The sequence below is a fragment of the Myodes glareolus genome, chromosome 25 (assembly GCF_982192425.1).
Source record: "Myodes glareolus chromosome 25, mMyoGla1.1, whole genome shotgun sequence".
Classification (NCBI taxonomy): Eukaryota; Metazoa; Chordata; class Mammalia; order Rodentia; family Cricetidae; genus Myodes; species Myodes glareolus.
The window spans coordinates 28,753,111-28,773,523 of NC_142050.1; the positions used below are offsets into that span (position 1 = coordinate 28,753,111).

The 20,413-nt window shown below is 43.3% G+C and overlaps 1 protein-coding gene across 2 annotated transcripts; it reads right to left on the reverse strand.

The window, feature by feature from the left end:
• Positions 1-68: 68 nt before the first annotated feature.
• Positions 69-20,171, reverse strand: Tsga13 (testis specific 13). Of its 2 annotated transcripts, XM_087901679.1 has the most exons (9): positions 20,065-20,171; positions 17,932-18,104; positions 17,311-17,459; positions 16,585-16,666; positions 11,945-12,016; positions 10,931-11,137; positions 5,725-5,867; positions 3,893-4,020; positions 69-361 (listed from the first exon to the last, which is right to left on the reverse strand). In XM_087901679.1, the coding sequence occupies exons 3-9, from the start codon at positions 17,349-17,351 to the stop codon at positions 195-197; spliced, it is 840 nt and encodes a 279-aa protein (XP_087757805.1). In that variant the 5' UTR covers positions 17,352-17,459; positions 17,932-18,104; positions 20,065-20,171; the 3' UTR covers positions 69-194. The 2 variants fall into 2 exon arrangements, with proteins under 2 accessions (XP_087757805.1, XP_087757806.1); XM_087901680.1 differs by lacking the exon at positions 17,311-17,459.
• Between the last annotated feature and the right edge of the window lie 242 nt (positions 20,172-20,413).

Sequence of the window (20,413 nt, forward strand, 5' to 3'; positions counted from 1 at the left end):
CAGGGGCGTGGCCAGGCTCTGCCCCGAGGCTTGCCCCGCCCCACTTGCCAAGCTGTGTAACCCTGGTCTGAGGCAGCAAGTGTGGAACTTTATTTGGTTGGTGACTTCTCTAGGCTTTCTCAGTTCTTGAAGAGCCAGGAAGGGGACATGAAGGATTTGTCTTCCCTTAATGATAGCGGCATTTTTGATAACCCCTAAATGACAGCGGCATTTTTGATAACCCACTGCTGCGCTCTTCCATAGCGAAAGACGCTATCCCCTGGCACACATCTGGTGGGCTTCTCTTCCAGGAGCTTTGAAAATGTCAGTGGTTCCCAAAGGACTTGCGAAGTTGGTGGCTCACCCTCTGACTTCTTCGAAGCTACGACAAAAGCACAGGACACGTTGAATGAGCATCTCTGAAAGCACTAGAAGGATACTTAAAAGGAAGGTGTGATGTGATCCATTTGGAGGGACCAGAAAGTTGGTCTTAACTCGTACCGAGAAGGTAGATTTGGGGACTGTCATTCCTGACCTCTTATGATTCTGGATTCCTTCTTCACCAGAACCCACTGACAATGTAGTCTTCGTAGCTCTCGCCATTTTCAAGTGATTCAATCTGCAGCCATACTCTTTAACACTAAAGTAATCTAAGGGACAAACTCATCGCATACCTTAGTGCTTTTCCAAAACATTTTATCATTTTTGTCCTCGTCTCGGAGTATGAATAACACACTTTTCCTACCTTTGACATGGACGGCGTCACATTTCTATATGGCCTTTCCGGCTTCACTGGTTCTTAGGGCGTTGTCTATTGATGAGATCTTAACTGCTGTCATCGATTCAGGGCGCGGTTTGCCTCTTGGGCAACCTCCTAACCAGTCTTCACAGCTTCTACCCAGATCTCTCTCTCTCTCTCTCTCTCTCTCTCTCTCTCTCTCTCTCTCTCTCTCTCTCTCTCACACACACACACACACACACACACACACACACACACACACACACACACAAATATCATGGGACATCATTTGGAGGACAGAGGAGATGTTAGCTTGGAAATGAAGCCGCTACTAAAACACCCTGGCTGATTGATCATTGTTGAAGAAATGCGCCATAACTGGCCGTTTAGGTACAAAAGTAAACTAAATAACCACTCCCTAGTGTCACTAGAGGCTGCAGACTGACATACTACCTTACGCATGTATCTAGCTCATCCTGTTAAGGACAGGGCTCTGGCAAAATTAGAGAAAGTCTTATCTAGGTTGAATTACAAATCCTAAAGAAAAAATTCAAGCTAGTCATGGTTGGCGAGCGCCAGGATAGCCAGGGCTACACAGATAAACCTTGTCTTGAAAAACCAAAAAGGAAAAAGAAAAATTCCCCACCACATACAGATTAAGCTGAATAATGTGCCTAATCCTTAATAAGAGTATCACTTAAGATTTTACTCTATCCTGATTAAAAGTACAGTGCTAGAGGTTGAAGAGATGGCTCGGTGCTTAAGAGAACTTGTTGCTCTTGCAGAAGACCCGAATTCAATTTCCAGCACCTACACGGTAGTTCACAACTATCAATAACTCTAGTTCCTGGGGATCTGAGACACTCTCTTCTGATCTCTGTGGGCACCAAACACACATGTGGTACATGGCATATAGGCAAAACACTCATATATAAAATAAAATAAATAAATCATTATGCTAATGATTATAGCTGCCTTGTTCTGTTTATTAAGTCTAATCTATCCTCTTCAGGTAGACTTTCTCATGAAAGAAATAGAAGTTTCCTTTTCTATATACTGGGACTGAAAAATAAACAGGCTTTGGAGAAGGACAGACCTGTTGTGGGATAATCTTTTTGTACACTGTGAAGATGTGTCTCTGCCGAGGCACCTTCTGATTGGTTTAATAAAGAGCCAAACAGCCAATAGCAAGGATAGGCAGGACTTCTGGAGAGAGAGAGGAACTTGGGAAGAATCTGAAACATGCTGGAGATTAAAGCAGCGAGATGCAAAGTATGGAAGAGAGGTAATGAGCCATGTGACAGAATATACGCTAATATAAATGGGTTAAGTTATAGGAGCTAGTTGGGAACATGCCCAAGCTAAGGCCAAGCTTTCATAATTAATAATAAGTCTCTGTGTCTTATTATTAATGGGGGATGGCAGTCCAAAGTAAGTCTGACAAGAAAGACCGGCTCTAGAGATCCTCTTCTCCCTTGGACCATCGCTGGGAGTTAGGTAAGGACAGGATCATGAAACTTGTCTATTCCCAAGAACAGGTCAATGTGAAGGCATGTAGAAGAGTGAAGAAACTGAGACTGGGCTGAGGCTGGGCTGAGGCTCGGCTCTTTTAAGCAAGATGGACCACTCTGCTTCTTTGATCCATCTTTCCCCTCACCATAGATTGGTTTTAGTTGTATATGGGGAATTAAGGAGAAGTTTAGGCAGAGATAGAACAAAAGAGGTGGCAAATTAGTTTTGGAGGAACAGAGGAGATTAAAGGAGCCAATGAAAAGATAGTATAATACAACCTTTAAGAAATGATTGTCTTATGCTAACGCTATGGCTGGTGAATCCTAAAGGCTCATCAATTGCATGTCTAACATACAGTTGTGTACTTGACACTCTGAAACCTTTCGGTGAGGTGCAAAAACTACATAATGGAGAAAATCCAAGCCCATATTTATATAATATACAAGACCCTTCTTGGTCTAGACTGTCTTTACCTTTAGTGTTTAATAAGAGTCTAGCACAGAGGCCCCCAATGGGTGTTATCAAATGAGAGACAATATATGAGCATTCTTACTATATTTTCTACTATAAATCCTGGCCCCAACCCACTTCTACCTTCTCACCCCTATCGCAAAGAGACATGCAGGCTTCTGAGACTCACATACTTTCTTCTATTGTTAAGACAGGGTCTCACTATGTGGCTCTGGCTGTGCTGGAACTCCCTATGTAGACCAGGCTGACTCAAACTCATGAAATCTGCCTGCCTGTCTCTTGAGTACTAGAATTAGAGACATGAGCAACTATGTCATACTTGTGACACATACTTAGCCTTTGGCTCTTTAAAGCAATTTTCCAGAAAGTATGATATACACACATCTTGGAGGCTTTAGGATGTACACAGATAAACATTTTAAGCTATATGTACCTAAATTTCAAAACCATGTTGTCAGTGATTATAGTATTTAGTTTAAGAGGTTTTTTGTTTCGTTGGTTGGTTTTTTGTTTTTTGTTTGTTTGTTTTCTGAGACAGAGTTTCTCAGTAGCTATGGAGTCTGTTCTGTAACTCTCTCTCTGTAGACCAGGCTGGCCTCAAACTCACAGAGATCTGCCTGCCTCTTCCTCCCGAGTGCTGGGATTAAAGGCATGCAAAATGCATTATTATGACAAAGACTATGAAAGTGGTAGCTGATATAGTTCAGGAAACCCTATACCTTCCGAACCTTCTCAAAATGTGAGTATCTTAACTTTCCTTCTACACAGAAAAGTCATATTTGGACCCATCACAAGAGATGCTGGCTCAAGCAACTCTTTCAGCCCAGCAGATTCTCTCTCCAGCCCACATGTCAGTCTAGTAGAGCACAGTGCAGAGGGAGGAGAGCTCATAGTCTAGTAGAGCACAGTGGAGGGAGGCGAGCTCACAGTCTAGTAGAGCACAGTGCGGAGGGAGGAGAGCTCACAGTCTAGTAGAGCACAGTGCGGAGGGAGGAGAGCTCACAGTCTAGTAGAGCACAGTGCGGAGGGAGGAGAGCTCACAGTCTAGTAGAGCACAGTGCGGAGGGAGGAGAGCTCACAGTCTAGTAGAGCACAGTGCGGAGGGAGGAGAGCTCACAGTCTAGTAGAGCACAGTGCGGAGGGAGGAGAGCTCACAGTCTAGTAGAGCACTGCAGAGGGAGGAGAACTTACCATCTTTCTTCACCTCTCCTTGGGAGGCTGGAGCAAAGATGAGGTCAGGATACATTTTCTTCTGTCTCCTCAAAGCATAGATTTCAGAATACTTTCCTTCAGTCTTGAAATCATTGTCATTGGAAAACCTTAACCAACAAAAGTGCACTTGGTTGATCCAGGGCTGTGGGCTAATGACCAGTCACCTAAAAGTCAGCTAGCTAAATCCTCAGAGATCCCAAGCAAGAAAGGACAATGACCAGAAGATTGGTGTGGTTGGTTTTAAAAAAAAATGGAGGGATTAGGATATTGGTCAAACTATAACCTTTCAGCTAATTCCAGAATCCCCCGTCTTCTCAATGTTAGTTAAAATCTCTTCCTATAAAGAGTTTCAAATAAAATCTTCTTATGCCTGTTTTTAAAAAATGTTAATGTGTGTGCATACACCTGTGCATACATATGCATATGTGTGCATGCAAGTGTGGAGGCCAGAGACATGTGTTGGGTGTCTTCCCCAATCTCTCCTTTATTTTTTGAGACAGGGGCTCTCATTGAACCTGGAGTTTGCTAGACTGTCTGGCCAGGAAGCTCCAGACTTCCTCCTGTCTCCACCTCCCAGTGTTGGCATGATGGGTTTGCACCAAACTTAGTCCCCAAAGAGTTCAGTGAGCACTTTGCTGAGCCAACTCCCAGCCTTCAAAAACCTCCTTTCACTTGTGTCCTCATAGCATTTGTTTCTCTCGTCCTTAACTTACACTTTTATTTTGCTGTCTCCTCCAAACATAGACCTTAGAATATATTTATACATTTTCCTTCAGTTTTGAAATTACCGTCAGTGTAAAACTTTAGTTTTGCTTTGCTGTGTTTCTTTCATTAACATATAAGTGATGTCATAGGTCATATTGTCGCATTTTTTTTTTTTTGCGTTTTTGTTTTGGGTTTTGTTTTTTGGGTTTTCAAGACAGGGTTTCCTGTGTATCCCTGACCTGGAACTTGCTCTGTTGATCAGACTGGCCTCAAACTCACAGAGACCTGCCTGCCTTTACCTCTAGAGTGCTGGGATGAAAGGTATGCACCCTGATGTTTTTCTTCATTTGTATTGAAAAAAAAAATGTTTTCCATACAAAAAATTTTGATCATGATTTTCCCTTTCCCAATTCCTCCCAGATCCTCCTCATCCGACTTCCTGTTCTCTCTCTCCAAAAAAAATAATTTAAAAATGAAAATAAAATAAGAAACACAAAAACCCACAAAAATTAAAATCAAAACAAGTAAGCAAAAGACTAATGCAATGTTAAAACGAAGAGCAGTTAGATTAAAAGTCCACAAAAATACTACTGGGATTGCTTTATTGTGTTGGCCAACTACTCCTGGGCATGGGGCCGGTCCTGAAATGTGGTTAATATACCTGGTGAGACTCCATTGGAGAAAACCAGCCTTCCCTTTGCCAGTGTGTAATAATTGCAGGTAGCGTCTTGGTTAAGGGTAGGATACCATGTTCAGTTCTCAGTGCTGAGAACTTTCTGTCTCAGCCTGGTCAGGCCTTGTACCAGTTGCCACAGTCGCTGGGAGTTCCTATGTGTCTCGGTCCTACTGTGTTTCCGCTACCTGATTGATGGCAGGCCCTGCTGCTGAAGACAACACTTATCTCATGAACCATGAAGACTGTCTTATGTGCTTTGACATCTTCTTTACAACCAGAATTACATGAGGAAACGTCACTGCATCCTCTTTCAGTCGACCTCATCCTCAATCTCCTTGGGTTTCCATCTGTGTTTGCTAAGCGATACAGCAGGACGACCGAGGGAAAGAGAAGATGAAGAAGACAAACACAGCAAGAGCTAGCATTTCACCTAAACCACTGTTGTCCCTTGGAGGCAGGGTCACCTATCCGTTTCATAGAGAAGACTGGCTTCAGATCTGGTCTTAACTTCTTTTTCTGAGGCACTGTGGGAAGGCAGAAGTCCTTGGTGGGTTTGTGCTGATGCTGAATTTCCTGAGTGGGGAGAAACAGTAAAAGAGGAAGAAGGCTAAATCCTTGGACGTTTACACACTGAGCTGACTTCCTGAACTAGATCACAATGGCATACGATAAAATGTGCCCAGCCTAGCAGAGGGAAAGGTGGAAACTCAGAAACCACAGTGAGGTGTGGAGACATTGGAGATTCGTTGTTAGGTGACGTTCCTAAAGCTTGGTCGGTTTCCTGAGTCACTGGCTGAACGCCTTAGGGATGGGCTCCTGAAGTGAGTGTTGGGGAAAGAGTTTATGCAGGCGCACTGTGTCTTGCTCTAAGCACTGCGTGTTGTGTGAAACAGTAGCGGTGCATTCCTCGGCTGCATTTGGCTTCATTTTGAGGGCAGATGCAGAGGAGGAGGATTCTGTATTTCGTAGCACACATAGGAACCATCTCCCATTCAGCACCAATCCTGAGGCACGCTGGCAAGTAACTTACTCCTAAAACTTAGAGGTAAAACCATATCAGAAAACAACCCGAGACCTTACTGGACACACTAAATCAGTGGCTTGCTCCTGAACTCCATAAAGAAGAAGTCACCTAATACTGTGCTGGCAGCAGCCCCAGAGACTGACCACGTGACCATATGTGCGTGCCAAAGGATCAACAAGTTGAGAACTCATGACTGCCCCTGAGGCTCCAGCTCAGCTTAGTCTCCAATTCTTGGCAAAGCTAACTTAATTTTTTGCCCATCCACCCATTCCTTCATCCATCCATCCATCCATCCATCCATCCATCCATCCATCCATCCATCCAGGCCCCATGCTCATGGACCTGTGCCTCTGCAGCTCAGCTGGACCCTGCAACACTGCCACTTAGCTCTGGGCTTCCGGGAGCTTTCCAGCTGGGTTCTTCTACTGGTGGGTTGCTAATCTTATCTAACCACCTGTGGTAATTCTTTTGCATCTGCACTAACTCTGCCTCTGCCTCCAGTAAAGTCTCTGCAACCTCGATGGCCCTTCTCTAGCCATATCTGTCGCTGGATAAAGGGATAGACAGATTCACTGTGTGACGGGTAATGTGTACAAAATTGAGAGTTTTTATTCATAGTTAAGATTGTAATGAAACGATCTGTGTTTGCCAGCAACCAACTATCAAGGGAAATCAGGACTGCTTGGCAAATTGCAGCCAACCAAAGAAAGCAAAGTCGCTTGTGAGTTTATTGCTATTCAATGAATTCTGACATTGGGTAAGGACACAGATGTGCCTGTCTGTGTTTCTGACACAGCACACATAGACCCCATCAGTGAATTGCTTGGGAGACCAAATATTTAGGAGTAAATTGGGAAACAGGCCCACGGAACACTAGCTTCCTTCCTTGGAGATAGATGGCTGCCTTATCTACTACATTCTTTTCTCTCCTGTGAAAAGACCATAGAATGAAAGGTCTTATGAGGTAATAATTTTACCATTCCTAAAGGTCATATAATCGAAAGCTTTCAGACTCTTAAAAGTCATCCAGTGTGACTGTCTATCTGGCACTCATATCCCATCCACAATCTCCCTGCCAAGTGATCCCGTTGTCCTACACTTCAGCAGATACAGGCACTTGCTGTACAAGCCTGGAGACCTGAGTTCTAACCCCAGAGCTAAATCCACAGAGTTGGCTTCCGATTTCCACATATGATCTAATATATGCCTGCCTGCCCTGCTTCCTCCTCATGCAATACACACGCTAATCATCGTGACAATGATGCTAGTAATAAACTTCCTCGTTGATCAACCAAGAGTCATCTCCTTGTAGCTTTCTCCGAAATAGTGCAAACAGAAGGAATCCAGCGCCTCTTACATAACATACTCAAAAATCGTGAAGATGTCCACCGTGTTCCTCCCAGACTCTGTTTCTCCCAAGAGAAGCATCATCAGTAACTTGAACCATTCTTCACCTGACTCCGTTTGAATTGCCTTATTCTCCTGATTTATCTCACTAGAGAAAAGCCCCGCATGCCGGGAGCAGCAATTACATGAGATTTCCCCAGCCTTAAGTATCTAATGAATAGTCCCGAGCTCTGCTGAGAACCCCCCTGAGTCCCAGGCTACAGCTCCCGCTCACATGGCGTTCTTTCCCCCGATTTCCACAGCACCTGTTCCATTCTGTTGCGGTCTGTGTGGTTGCTTCTTTGCCTGTGGTCTGCATAGATAAGTCATTAGACTTATACTTCTGCAAAGCAAAGACCTTGGTGACTAATATACCCTGGGACTCGTAGCCTTCATAGGGTCTGGCACATAGCAGAAGAGACGGAGTTACCAATTGGCATATCGAACTCTTTCATCGTTTTAAAATCTTTTTTAAAAATAGTTGGGGTTGGGGGCTGGAGAGATGGTTCAGAGGTTAAGAGCATTGCCTGCTCTTCCAAAGGTCCTGAGTTCAATTCCCAGCAACCACATGGTGGCTCACAACCATCTGTAATGGGGTCTGGTGCCCTCTTCTGGCCTGCAAGCATACACACAGCATACATAATAAATAAAAATTAAAAAAAGGTTTTTTTGAAAAAAAAAATAGTTGGGGTTGCCACTGAACTATTGCTTTTTCGTTCCGAATGCCTTTTCTTGAAGCTGGTCCACTTGGAAGACAACAAGACTTTCTACATGTTAATAGGTGACTTAATGAGACAGTAGAACCTAGAAACTAAGACATAGTTAATGATCCCGCCATTAAAAACAGCAGAACCTTAGCAGAATTGGACCTCAGAGCAAAATAAAAAGAAAAGAAAAGGGTGGTGAGACGGCTCGTAGGTAAAGGTCGATAAAGGGGCTTATTGCCAAGCCTAAGGGTTTCATTTCCATCCCCACAATTGACAAGATGAAGGCCTACCCTGCCTGCCAGGTTGTCCTCTGACCTCCACATGCCACTCCTTCTCCTCTCAAAACTAAAGGCTTTCTTCTTTTCATTTTTAAGATTTAAATGCAAAGAAAATAAGCAGAAGCTGATAGTTATTTAGGATCCAGGATGGCACTTGTGGAGAGTTACCGGTTGTCTTAACTATGACATATTAACATGTCCCTTCTGTTTTCCTGGCTGTCTCTTCCTCCTCCTCTTCCCCTCCCCTTCTCAAACTCCAAAACTTTTATAGCCCTTTTGTAGCCTACATACATACATATGTAGAGATAGATACAAGGGGTGCAATCTATATAATTATATTGATCTCTCTTCCCATCTCCTGTTTCCTGCCTTCACTATAACTTCAAACAAACATGCCCCTGGCCCTTGCACTGCCCTTCTTCCCCTTGGTTTGATTTATGGCACCACCCTCTGTGCCCTTTCTAGCTTCATTTCCATTGCCTCAGTCATTTCATTTCCTAATACCGGTGCTTAGAAATGAAAGTCTGTGATTAGCTGTGATTGGTGGTTAGTATGTTGATTGGTTTAGTTTGTGTTTGTTTGGGTTTGGAGGCAACAGTCTGCACCTCAGATATGTTACCAGCCTAGGAATTTTGTTTCAATGGCTCTGTTATCCATACCTGGTCCATACTAGGGGTAGGGAGAGAGTCCTATTGTGCAAAACAAAGCTACTTAGGCGTTCTCATAGAAGACAGTGCTGGGGCCAGAGGCACTTAGAAGGGGATGAGAGCAACAATGGTTAATGTGAGCTTTCACAGTTACTGCAAGCTACACTGTGCCTGGACACAGCAAAGACTGCTTTTCTTGCGTGTAACCCTAGGTCTCAAAAAGCTGGGGAGGGATTACAGCAGGAACAGAGCCACTGGAGCCAGCATGCTCTCCAGTCTCCCGAGGCAGAGCCTTGACACTCTCCACTGATACAATTCCCCTAGTACTGCTTGTCCGTGAGGACGACCAGGCCTGCCCCTGACCTCGGGGACTCACGAGGGGCAGCTTTGCAAAGAAAGCTCGTTATGCACTCAGGTTACATGTCTGCTTTGTTCCCTTCTCTGTACTAAAGAGAGCAACCCTGGCCCTCATTTGTCCCTTGCTCGGAAACACATTACAGCCACAATCATAATAAAACACTGAAGTTACTGTCAAAGGGCACGAAGGCTGAGACCCAAGGGACCACAGACAATGAACTCATGAGTCCTTTTTCAGTGCACACCACTGAGTTTTGTCATCTCTCATTGCCACCCATGTAGTGACTACAAAAGTCCTTACTCCCGGCTCACATTTTGCTGTAAGGATAGGTCTCTTTGGGCTGTCCCATTCCCAGACTCAAATCTCTATTAGCTTCTTCTGTTTGTACTTTTGCTTATTTAATTTCTTCCTGTTAGGTTGGGCCTGCTCTCCAGGCAGTCAACATCTTTCTGAGCTCCTGAATCCCAAGTCTCTCTTAAATCAATAGTCCTCACTTCCTCTGCTATTTTGAATTTAGTTCAAATTTTCAGTGTTGCTCATCCCAACTGTTAAAGCAGCATCAGAAGTAATCTTTCTGATTTTTGTCTCTTTTGTAACTAACGAACCTTCCTTCAACCTGCAAATGCTCTTTCTAAAGCACAAACTTGATTACACCCTTTTATCTCCTTCCACTTTCTCTTCCGTACCTCCATGAGAGTGCCTCCCTTTCCTATGTCTCCAAGCCTGCCCAAGTCCCTCCCTTTGGAACAGTCTCCTACTCTTTTGTAGTGAGTCACTTCCACGATTCGTCCCTTTTCCCCAACATAAAGGTTCTTCTCCAGTCTATATAATTTCTATATCTTAAGTATCCTTGGATTATTCACATACCCTGGTATAGTAGAATTGCTTTAATGCATATCACTTTTTGGTCTATTGGATTCCAAGGTTCTTCAAGATAGAATTTGTCCTATGATCACGGCCACAGTCTTGCTCTAGTTTTTAGCTTATTGAATATGTTCAGCAATTATTTTTTTTCATGTGTTGTGTTGTTTTGTTTTGAGACAGCAGGGTCTTGCTATGTAGCCCATGTAGACTATTCTGATTTCATGGGATGTATGGCCAGACACAAGAAGGAGGTAGGTAGTAGCATCTTGGTAACCCTTCTCAAGGTTAAATTGGCTTTCCATATTTCCTCTAATCCCTGCCTCCCTCTGGTCCATACATAGGCTGCCAGGAGACTTTCTTGGGCACCATTACCTTGAACTGAAAGTCCGGGGGAAAGTATTTTGGAGCTCCATCCTTTTCCTGCTGACTGACAGAACAGGGAGGTGGGTTGTTGGTCATGAGCAGTAAGGTCATATCCTGATCATACTCTGTCACTTTTACCATGAAACTATTGGTTTTCTTCCTTTGAGTCAGGAATCTTTGCAGCTTAGTGGGCTTCAAAGGCTCATAGTATTTGGCCTGAGTAGAGAGAAAGTTTCCAAACAGACAACGGGATTAGATGAAGGGAGGACTAAGGCCATCTGTTGGCCAATTTTCCCCACTCTGCAGGGTAGGCTGAGAGGCTGAACCAACCCGCCTTTAAATTTGTTGATTTCAAACTTTTAGAAGCTCTCTGTCACAGCCTTCCCTTAGTGCTGCAAATAAACTAGGAGCCTGGGGAAATGCACTGGAAGGGTTTCCATAGTAACAGAACAAGATGATTAAAGTCACACACACGAAAAGATAGCATCTAGCCTTAGTGGTACAAATAGAAGCTGTTTGTGGCTTAGCCTGCTTGGCCTTTCTCCACCTGTCTCTGAGGCAGAGGGGCACCCTGGAAGCTCAGCTCGGCTCAGCTTTTCTCTTATTTCCACCAACATCTGTCTCCAGGCACAGGCATTATTAACAAGCTATAGAGGGGTTAAAAGGCAAAGACAATCACAAAGCACAATGAGTCACTGCCGGTGTGGGTAGGGAAGGGGCAGTCACCACGGGGCTTGCTTTTCTCTGAATCAGAAGACTAGAGCGAAGCGGAGGGAGGAAGCGCGGTTTACATGTGTTTTCCCTGATCGAATAAAATGAGCAGGGAATAAAGTGAGCAGGGACCACTTTCTCCCTGAGTTTCTCCTCCCACCTCCCAACTAAATCCCAGCATGTATCCCCAAAACCACTCCTGATTCCCCACCCTGGAAACCAGGGGCATACTTGAAGGTATTAGGGTTCTAGTTCTGGACCGGTTGCTGAAATTTATCCTCAGAGGTCTTGGGGGAATGCTTTGCCACCTACCATATTTGGATGGACTGTATAGTGTCTGAAGTTCTTAAGGACAAATTTTGATTGCCCAGTTGTATCATACATCTGTAGACAAGAACCAGAATTAGTGATCTCAAGCCACACTTCTCTCTCTCTCTCTCTCTCTCTCTCTCTCTCTCTCTCTCTCTCTCTCTCCACGTGTGTGTGTGTTTGTATGTGCACGTGTGTGTGTGTGTGTGTGTGTGTGTGCTGGTGGAGGACAGATATCAGTTGTCTTTCTCCCCACCCTATATTCTGAGACAGTGTTTCTGAACCCCAAGCTTACTATTTCAGCTAGACTGGCTGGCAAGCAAGTCCCAGGAATCTCGTCTCTGGCCCTTCCCCCCAAATACTGGAGTTATGGGCCTACACTGCCACATTAAAAAACAACAACAACAACAACAACAACAACAAAAATTCTTTTTTTTTTAAGACTTGGTTTCATGCATCTCAAGCTAACTTCTGATCCTCCTGCCTCCACCTCTTAAGTGTGTACTCCAGGCTTGGGCCATTATGCCTGGTCTATCCGGTACCCGGGGTAACCGAGGGCTTTGCCTATGCCAGCCCTTGGGATTCAGCCTCAGGTCCTTCATTCATACATGCAGTGTGAACACTCTTCCCACTCTGCCTGTGTCCGAGTCACACCCACTAAGCAGAATGACCTCATCTCGTTCTCACTGGACGGGTCTTTTTCCAGACCCTAAATGAGATGACCCTTTCACCTGTGTTGTATTCTGGGGGTTTTGTAACAAGGTCTACAGCCAGGAGAACAGGATTCTGAAATCCTGAGATATGGGAAGAAGTTTGTAGATGGTAATGTGGACCTGCCTTTGGAAGCTAACTTAATCCCGAAAAGTGCTTGCCACGTGAGCAAGAGATCCACAGCCACCTCATAAAAAGTCATGTATCATGACACATGATGGGAATCCCAGCTCAGAGGAGGCAAATACAGGGAGAGCCCTGACACTACTTGGCTTGTCAGTTTAGCTGAGCAGTGAAGTTGGATACGGGTGAAAGACTGGGTCTCAAAAAACAAGGTGAGGGGGCTGGAGATATGGCTCAGTGGTTAAGAGCACTGATTGCTCTTCAAGAGGAGCCAGGTTCAATTCCCAGCACCCACATGGCAGTTCACAACTGTCTGAAGATCCAGTTGCAGGGGATCTGACACATTCACACCAATGCACATAAAATAAAGTGCATTTAAATAAACCATAAAAATATTAAAAAGAAAAAAAAAACCAGGTGAGTTTTTCCCAGGGAGCAAACCTGAGGGTGACTTCTTGTCTCCATATGCACATACACACGAACTATCAACCCCCATAGACCCTCACACAAATGTACACACAAATACACATGTGCTCTCAACCCCCATAGACCCTCACATACATGTATACACATACACACATACACACACACACATGTACCCTCAGCCCCCATAAACCCCCTCACACACACATACACACACATACACATGTACTCCCAACCCCCATAGACCCTCACACACATGTATCACATACATACATGCACATATACCCTTAGCCCCCATAAACCCTCATACACATGTACACACACACACACACACACACACACACGTACCCTCAAACCCCATAGACCCCCCTCACACACATGTACACACACATATACACGCAAGCACATGTACATGTACCCTCAGCTCCCATAGACTCCCTCACACACATGTACACATACATACACACACAAGCACATGTACATGTACCCTCAGCCCCCATAGACCCCCTCACACACATGTACACACACATATACACGCAAGCACATGTACATGTACCCTCAGCCCGCATAGACCCTCACACACATGAGCACACATGTACACATGCACAATGCCACATAGGCTGTAGAGTAGCAGACAAGTGGAATCACACCTTTCCCCTTTCTTTTCCCTCAACTGGAGCAGGATCAGGTGATGTTGACCCAGAGGCTAACCTTTAAGGAGAAAACCAGTTACAAAGGACAGCAACCTAAGCAGTGTGGATTCCAGGGACCTCCGGGGGCAACTCTGGCAACTGAGTTGGGAACTGACTCCCCATAGAAGGGGAAAGAGAGAGCATTTTGCATTTCTGAATATCTCTGCAAAATATGACTCTTTAAGAGATGTTGAAAATAGCTAAATTTTGATGTCACTTCTCTGTGTAGTACGAAACGTCATTGTATTGGTGGAAGTGCTGTTATTGGGACCGTGAGAGTACCCTGTCTGATAAAGGAAGGGCTCCTCCCTGTGTGCTTAGCCATGGGTTGACTAATTATGAATGAAAGGAAGAAGAACCCAGGAGACGGAGACCATGAATTACCTTCTTAGAACACTTAGAAATCAGAATACAAGCAGACAAGCATAATCCGAGGTTTGCATCATCTGTTCGGAAGAGGCCATGCCTCCAAAGAGTTAAGATGGGGTTCTGGGAAAAGGAGGCACGCACTGAGAACGAATGAAGCTGGAAGCAGCTGGAGATGAAGGAGTCAGTAAGAATGGGGTAGAGCCATAGGCGAGAGGGATGCACCGAACTTCAGGAGGAAGCGGCCAGCTGCTGTGGCCCTTGGGTTAGATGAGGACCGAACAAAAACAGCCCCTTCTTTCAGAAAGGGGAAGGAGAATTATGGGACAAATCCAAAGAGCTAATTGTTTCATTTTTAACTTTTGGAAAACTGACGTCTACTTGTTCAAAACGAAAGTTAAGGAAAACAAGTATCTTGTGTGATAAATATATTAGAAACTTAGAAAATTTTGTTGGGGAAAAGATAAGAAGACCCTTTTTCCCCTTAAAGTTTTTTTTTTAATTAATTTTAGAGAGAAAAGTCTGTGAGGAAAACATTTTAACTTCTGGACTTTTCTGAGAAATTGCACCTCTGCTCCAAATCAGCCTGTAACAGTTGACTAAACCTAGCAATTGGAATATGTTTTTAATTTTGTCAAGTTGACTTACATTATCGCTGGCGAAATAAAAGTTGGCTTCAAAAATTCACTTGAATATGATAATCTTGGGAAAGCAACCAAGATATCCAGTGGAATTTTGCTATAAGCAGTGACCTTGAAACCCATCTGCACTGCCGGAAGAAATGTAAACTGTGCAGCCAGCACGGAAGTTCACGGGGAAGTTTCTCAAAAGAATTAAAAACAGGGCGACCGTAGCTACACTACCCCTAAATCAACAGACCACAGAGATCTATGCATAGCCATGCTTACTGCTTACATGCTTACTGCTGTGCCATTCACAAGGCACACTAAGGGGTGGAAAACCTAGCCAGATATCCAATAGATGAATAGATAAAGACATTGTGGTCTATATACATAATAGACTTTAGTTAGCTTTAAAGAAGAATGAAATTATGGCAGTTTCAGGAAAAGGGATGGGAGCTCATTATGTTAAATAAAACAAGCCACACTCAGAAGGATAAATGCCCTTGTTTGTCTTTCATATGCAAAAACTAGATTTAAATGTGTGCATGGGGCAGGGAGGTGGAGGAAGGAACCATCAGTGGGAGGAAGAGATCTCAAGGTGGTGGGTGTTCTAGTTTCTTTTCTGTTGCTGTAATAGAAACACACTGATAAAAAGCAACTCAGGGGAGGAAAGGATTTATTGGGCTTATACTTCCCAGATGCAGTCCGTCATTGAGAGAAATGACCTGTAGCAGAAACCATGAAAGAATTGCTGGCTCACTCCCAGGCTTATGCTTCCCTAGCTTTCTAGCCCAGACAATTTATTTACCTAGGGAATGGTGCTGCCCACAGCAGACTAGGCCTTTCTACATCAGTTAACAATCAAGACAACCCCTTACAGGACGTGTCTACAGGCCACTTTGATCTGGGTGAGTCCTCAATTGAGACTCCCTTCTAGGTGACTCTAGGCTGTATCAAGTTGACAGTTAAAGCTAACTAGGACACTACTTGTAGACTATAGGTGACATGAACACAGAAGAGGGTACTGTTTCAGAGGGAAGAAATGGGTCAGCAAGAGGAAAACAGAGAACGTGGACGGGGAAGTGGAAGGAAGGCGACAAATAGAAATAAATTATACTGACATACATAGGACACATCCAGTGCCATGTTGAAATTTATTACTTTGCTAGGCTTAGTGGCATAGGCCCGTGGTCTTGGTTACTCCAGAGCAGAAGGATCTTGAGTTCAAGGCTACCCTGGGCAACTTTGTGAGACCCTGTATTAAAAAGTTAAAAAGAGGGTATAGAGATAGCTCAATGTGGAGTGATTGACTGGTACGCATGAAGGGCTGGGTTTAGACTCTGGTACTACAAAACAAGCAAACAAAACAATACTTTACATGTTAACTTTAAAAATCAATCAAAAAGTGTATATGTACTGTGCGCTAACCGATTCTAAAAAATAGCCTTGATGTCTATGTGAATCAGAAGTTAATATGTCCTAAGGTAAGTTACTAGTTTTTAGGTTCTGTGTCCTGATGTGTTGCTAATATGTCCTTGTTGTCCCCCTTAACTTCTCTGTTTGTTTTTCATAAAATAAAATAAACTAACCTCACTCTGGATATAAATGTTTGCTTCTCTTTGCTTTTACATGGGAAGTTTATAAAGCCCCTTGTAAGCAACCCCAAGGAAAATGGCATAGGACATATACTACTGTTTTTTCTTACCTCATCACCATTTAGACCTATTTTTTTCTCAAATTTAATAGAGACATTTGCCATGGTCTTTAATGGCCTGTTTTCTTGAAACCTGAAAAAAAAAAAAAGATAGAATATCCAGTTGCGTTGCTAACTCAAGAATCCAAACTCTCTGCATGTCTTCAGTCTCCCTCTGTTTAAGTTTGGGAGCTTAATTTGAGAGCTCATGAACTGAAGAGAACTCATAGCCAGCTTGCATGCTGAGGAAAAACTTAAGGTTAAAGGGTTAAGCAAATATGGTCTGCTCCAAGATAGGCTGGCATCCAGTAAGCTAACTTTCTTTTAATAGGAGTTTTGGATCACTCAGAGAAGTTGCTTTAGAAGAATGCCCAAGGAAACTCCTGCAGACAACTAGACTACCATACCTTAAAGACCCCCTACAGCAATTTTGAATACCCACCTACTTGTCCTCCATATTGAAATGGCCCTGACTTTGCCAGGGATAGCCAATTGGCCAGTCATGAAAAAAAGAGTATAGCTAGGGAATGCCACAACTCCATTTCTGATTCTTACTGGCTTTCTTGGATTAATGGTCAAATCATCTTCCTAACCACATCTAAAAATTTCTTTTCCTAGAACTAGGGTAGCAAAAATGGCCACCAATGGCAAACAGTCTGATGTACTATTATTTCCTTTATTTTTCCGTCTTCTACTAGATCCCAATTCCTTTTGAGGAAAAGGAGAAAGTTGCAGTACCTGAGAAAGCATTTTGGAGTCCTTGACTCTTCTCTTCTCATACTGGCGACTGATCCTAGGGACTTGTACTTGCTAAACAAGGCTCCACCACCGAGTTACATCCCTAGTCCTCCAAGTTCAGGCCAAAGGGCTTAAAAATATTCCCAAGTCTAATGGAAAGATTCAAATAAGTTCATTTTGACTAAACTTCTTAAGGCTTGTGTCATTTTGATGTATTCTCATTCTGTAAGTCACAACAATACTATTGCATCATTTTTATTGTAGCAATTTTCAAAATGATTGTGTGTGTGTGTGTGTGTGTGTGTGTGTGTGTGTGTGTGTTTATAAAACAGCACAGACTCTCAGCCTCGGCCTTGAACTACACTAAAAGCTCTTCAATAGAGCAGCAGTACCCATCTTGAACAGCCTGGTGCTTTCTTTTTGGCGAAAGTCCTTTTGTTGCCACATGAAGCACAGATCCAACTCTGTTTTGTTTTGTTTTGTTTTTCTGCAAACAGGCGGTCAAGTCAAACTCATTTAATCAAGGTCTGCTCTGTGACCCACGCCATTTAGAGGGCTTTAAGTGACAAAATTAGTGGAGATTAGTGTTTATGGTTTAGATGAGTAAAGAAGATTGCGTACTTGGTATATTTCTTTGGGTTCATGGCCGTTCACTGAGAACTGGACCAACTTGCAGCAAGAATTCACTGAGGTCTCAGTCAGTTTCTTTAAATGATTCACGTTCTACGAGGATTCAAGTCAATAAAATGATTCTTTTCTTAGCACGCACTGTGTAACCAGACCCAATCTTGATCCTGTGTGGGAAACAAGAAGACTAATAAATGGTTTTGTAGATGTGGGAGCTGAATAAGCATGATGAGCCTTGCCCTTGAGAAATTACATTTATTTACCTAATGAGGGGAGAGGAAAGGAAGTAATTGTTAAATATGAAACAAAAAAAAGAAAAATACATGCTAATACATTAGCAACTTCATCTCATAAAAGTCTCAATTTCACCTATAAAGTTAGATCATTAACATAATGATTCAAAGGTGACATTCTAATTTGGTGACAGTGGTGAAATTTAACCTGCATAAGGATTCTAAATGAATTGAAATCATTCTAAATGAACTGAAATCATATGTAAATGAAGGGGGAAAATCTGCAGCGCTTCCAACTTTCAGATTCTTTCTTACAACTCATAGCCATCCTTCTGTACAACTAAGGCCTAAGAAGCTGGCAAATGTTCGTGTGTGTGTGTGTGTGTGTGTGTGTGTGTGTGTGTGTGTAGGGTGGAGCTGCTGTACCTTAAAAATATTTCTTTAGCTTTAAATTATGTATGAAGGGTGGGGCACGTGAGTGTAGGTGTTGGGTCCCCCAGGAGCTAGAGTTAAAGGCATTTGTGAGCCACTTGACGTGAGGGCTGGGAACAAAATTCAGCTGTAGTGCAAGGGCAGCAAGCACTGAGCTACCGCTCCAGTTCCTGCTGTGCTTCTTAATACAGACTATTAAAGACATGAGATACAAGCCGAGGGGACCTGTCCTTTAGAGAAAGGAGAGGATAATGAGGCTTGGGAAGGAGGTCTTCTAAAGACTTAAGAAAAGTCTTGTAAAGTCAGGCAGTGATGGCACATACCTTTAATCCCAGCACTCAGGAGGCAGAGGCAGGTGGATCTCTGAGTTCAAGGCCAGCCTGGTCTACAAGAGTTAGTTCCAAAACAGGCTCCAAAGCTACAGAGAAACCCTGTCTCAAAAAACCAAAGAAGAAGAAGAAGAAGAAGAAGAAAAAGAAGAAGAAGAGGAGGAGGAGGAGGAGGAGGAGGAGGAGGAGGAAGAGGAAGAAGAAGAGGAAGAAGAGGAGGAGGAGGAAGAGGAAGAGGAAGAAGAAGAGGAAGAAGAAGAAGAAGAAGAAGAAGAAGAAGAAGAAGAAGAAGAAGAAGAAGAAGAAGAAGAAGAAGAAGAAGAAGAAGAGTTTTCTAGAACTGTATATGAAGCACCAAACTAGAAAGTCAATGGTTGCTGCTTTGAGCAGTAAGAAAGTGGGTTTTTTTTCCTTAGGGGTTCTGTCCAGTTTGCTTGTCTAACAGAAATCTTTTTACAAACAATTGTCCAGGCTGTGACTTGAACTGAATGAAAGCTCCGTTCTTGGAAAGGGAGCTAATGAGTTCTTTATTCTTTTCTCGTGTTTAGCATTTCTAGAATTGTCTGTCTAGTTGTGAGTATGTATTGAAATTGAAATAAAAAAATTACTATCAATGAGAAGTTGTATGCCTTGTATTGTTTGTGTGCAATCCAGGTTGAAGAGGAAGAATCACACAAATACAAAATTACTGTCAAGATGGAAAGATATATCTGGGTATGGTGGGACATACTCATTGTCCCAGTTACCCGGAAGACAGAAGGAGAAGAATGAAGGCATGAGAAGGATGGGTTTAGGAAGTTGAGGCCATCACGGGCAGCATAGAAAGACCCTAACAAAGAAAGAAAAGAAAGGGCTGGATAGATGGCTCGGCAGTTAGGAGCACTGACTGCTCTTCCAAGGACTTGGGTTCAATTCCTAGCACCCACATGGCAGCTCACAACTATCTGTAACTCTACTTCCAGGGGATCTGACACCTTCACACCAATGCACATAAAATAAAGTTAAATAAATTACAAAAAATTATTTTTTTAAAAAAAGAAAGACATGTAAGAGGGAAGGGAAATGAAGGAGGAAGGAAGGGAGGGAGGGGAAAGAAAAGAGGGAGCAAAGGAAAAGGGTCCAGCATAAGATACCTTTAAGGACATTAGGAAACCTCAGGAAGATATAATTCCTTTATAGGGAAACTTCCCTTGTTGAAGGCCACTATTCCGTTCTGGATTCTAAAGGTGCTGAGGAATTGGTGATGGATTAGCAATCTAGAATGCTGAAGTACTCTGTTCTGAAGCCAGAATGTAAGGGACAAAGACACACATTTAAAGAAAAAAAAAAAAAACCTGCTCTTGTCTGTCGAACCCATTGCTCCTCTCCCTCCCACTGCCCTGCCCAGCAGCACCCCCTGATCAATCACTTCCTTAATCAACACTTTCATCCTAGCTCTCCACAAAGTAAGTACGCCACGTGCACAGGGAGCATTTCTCTCAT

Coding starts and splice junctions, on each gene's coding strand:
- Tsga13 (XM_087901679.1), bottom strand. CDS start 17,351: ATGAGAAGAGAAGAGTCAAGGACTCCAAAATGCTTTCTCAG. Junction 16,667..17,310: donor ACTCCAAAATGCTTTCTCAG/GTACTGCAACTT, acceptor TTTTTTTTTCAG/GTTTCAAGAAAACAGGCCAT. Junction 11,138..11,944: donor ATACAGTCCATCCAAATATG/GTAGGTGGCAAA, acceptor CTCTCTACTCAG/GCCAAATACTATGAGCCTTT.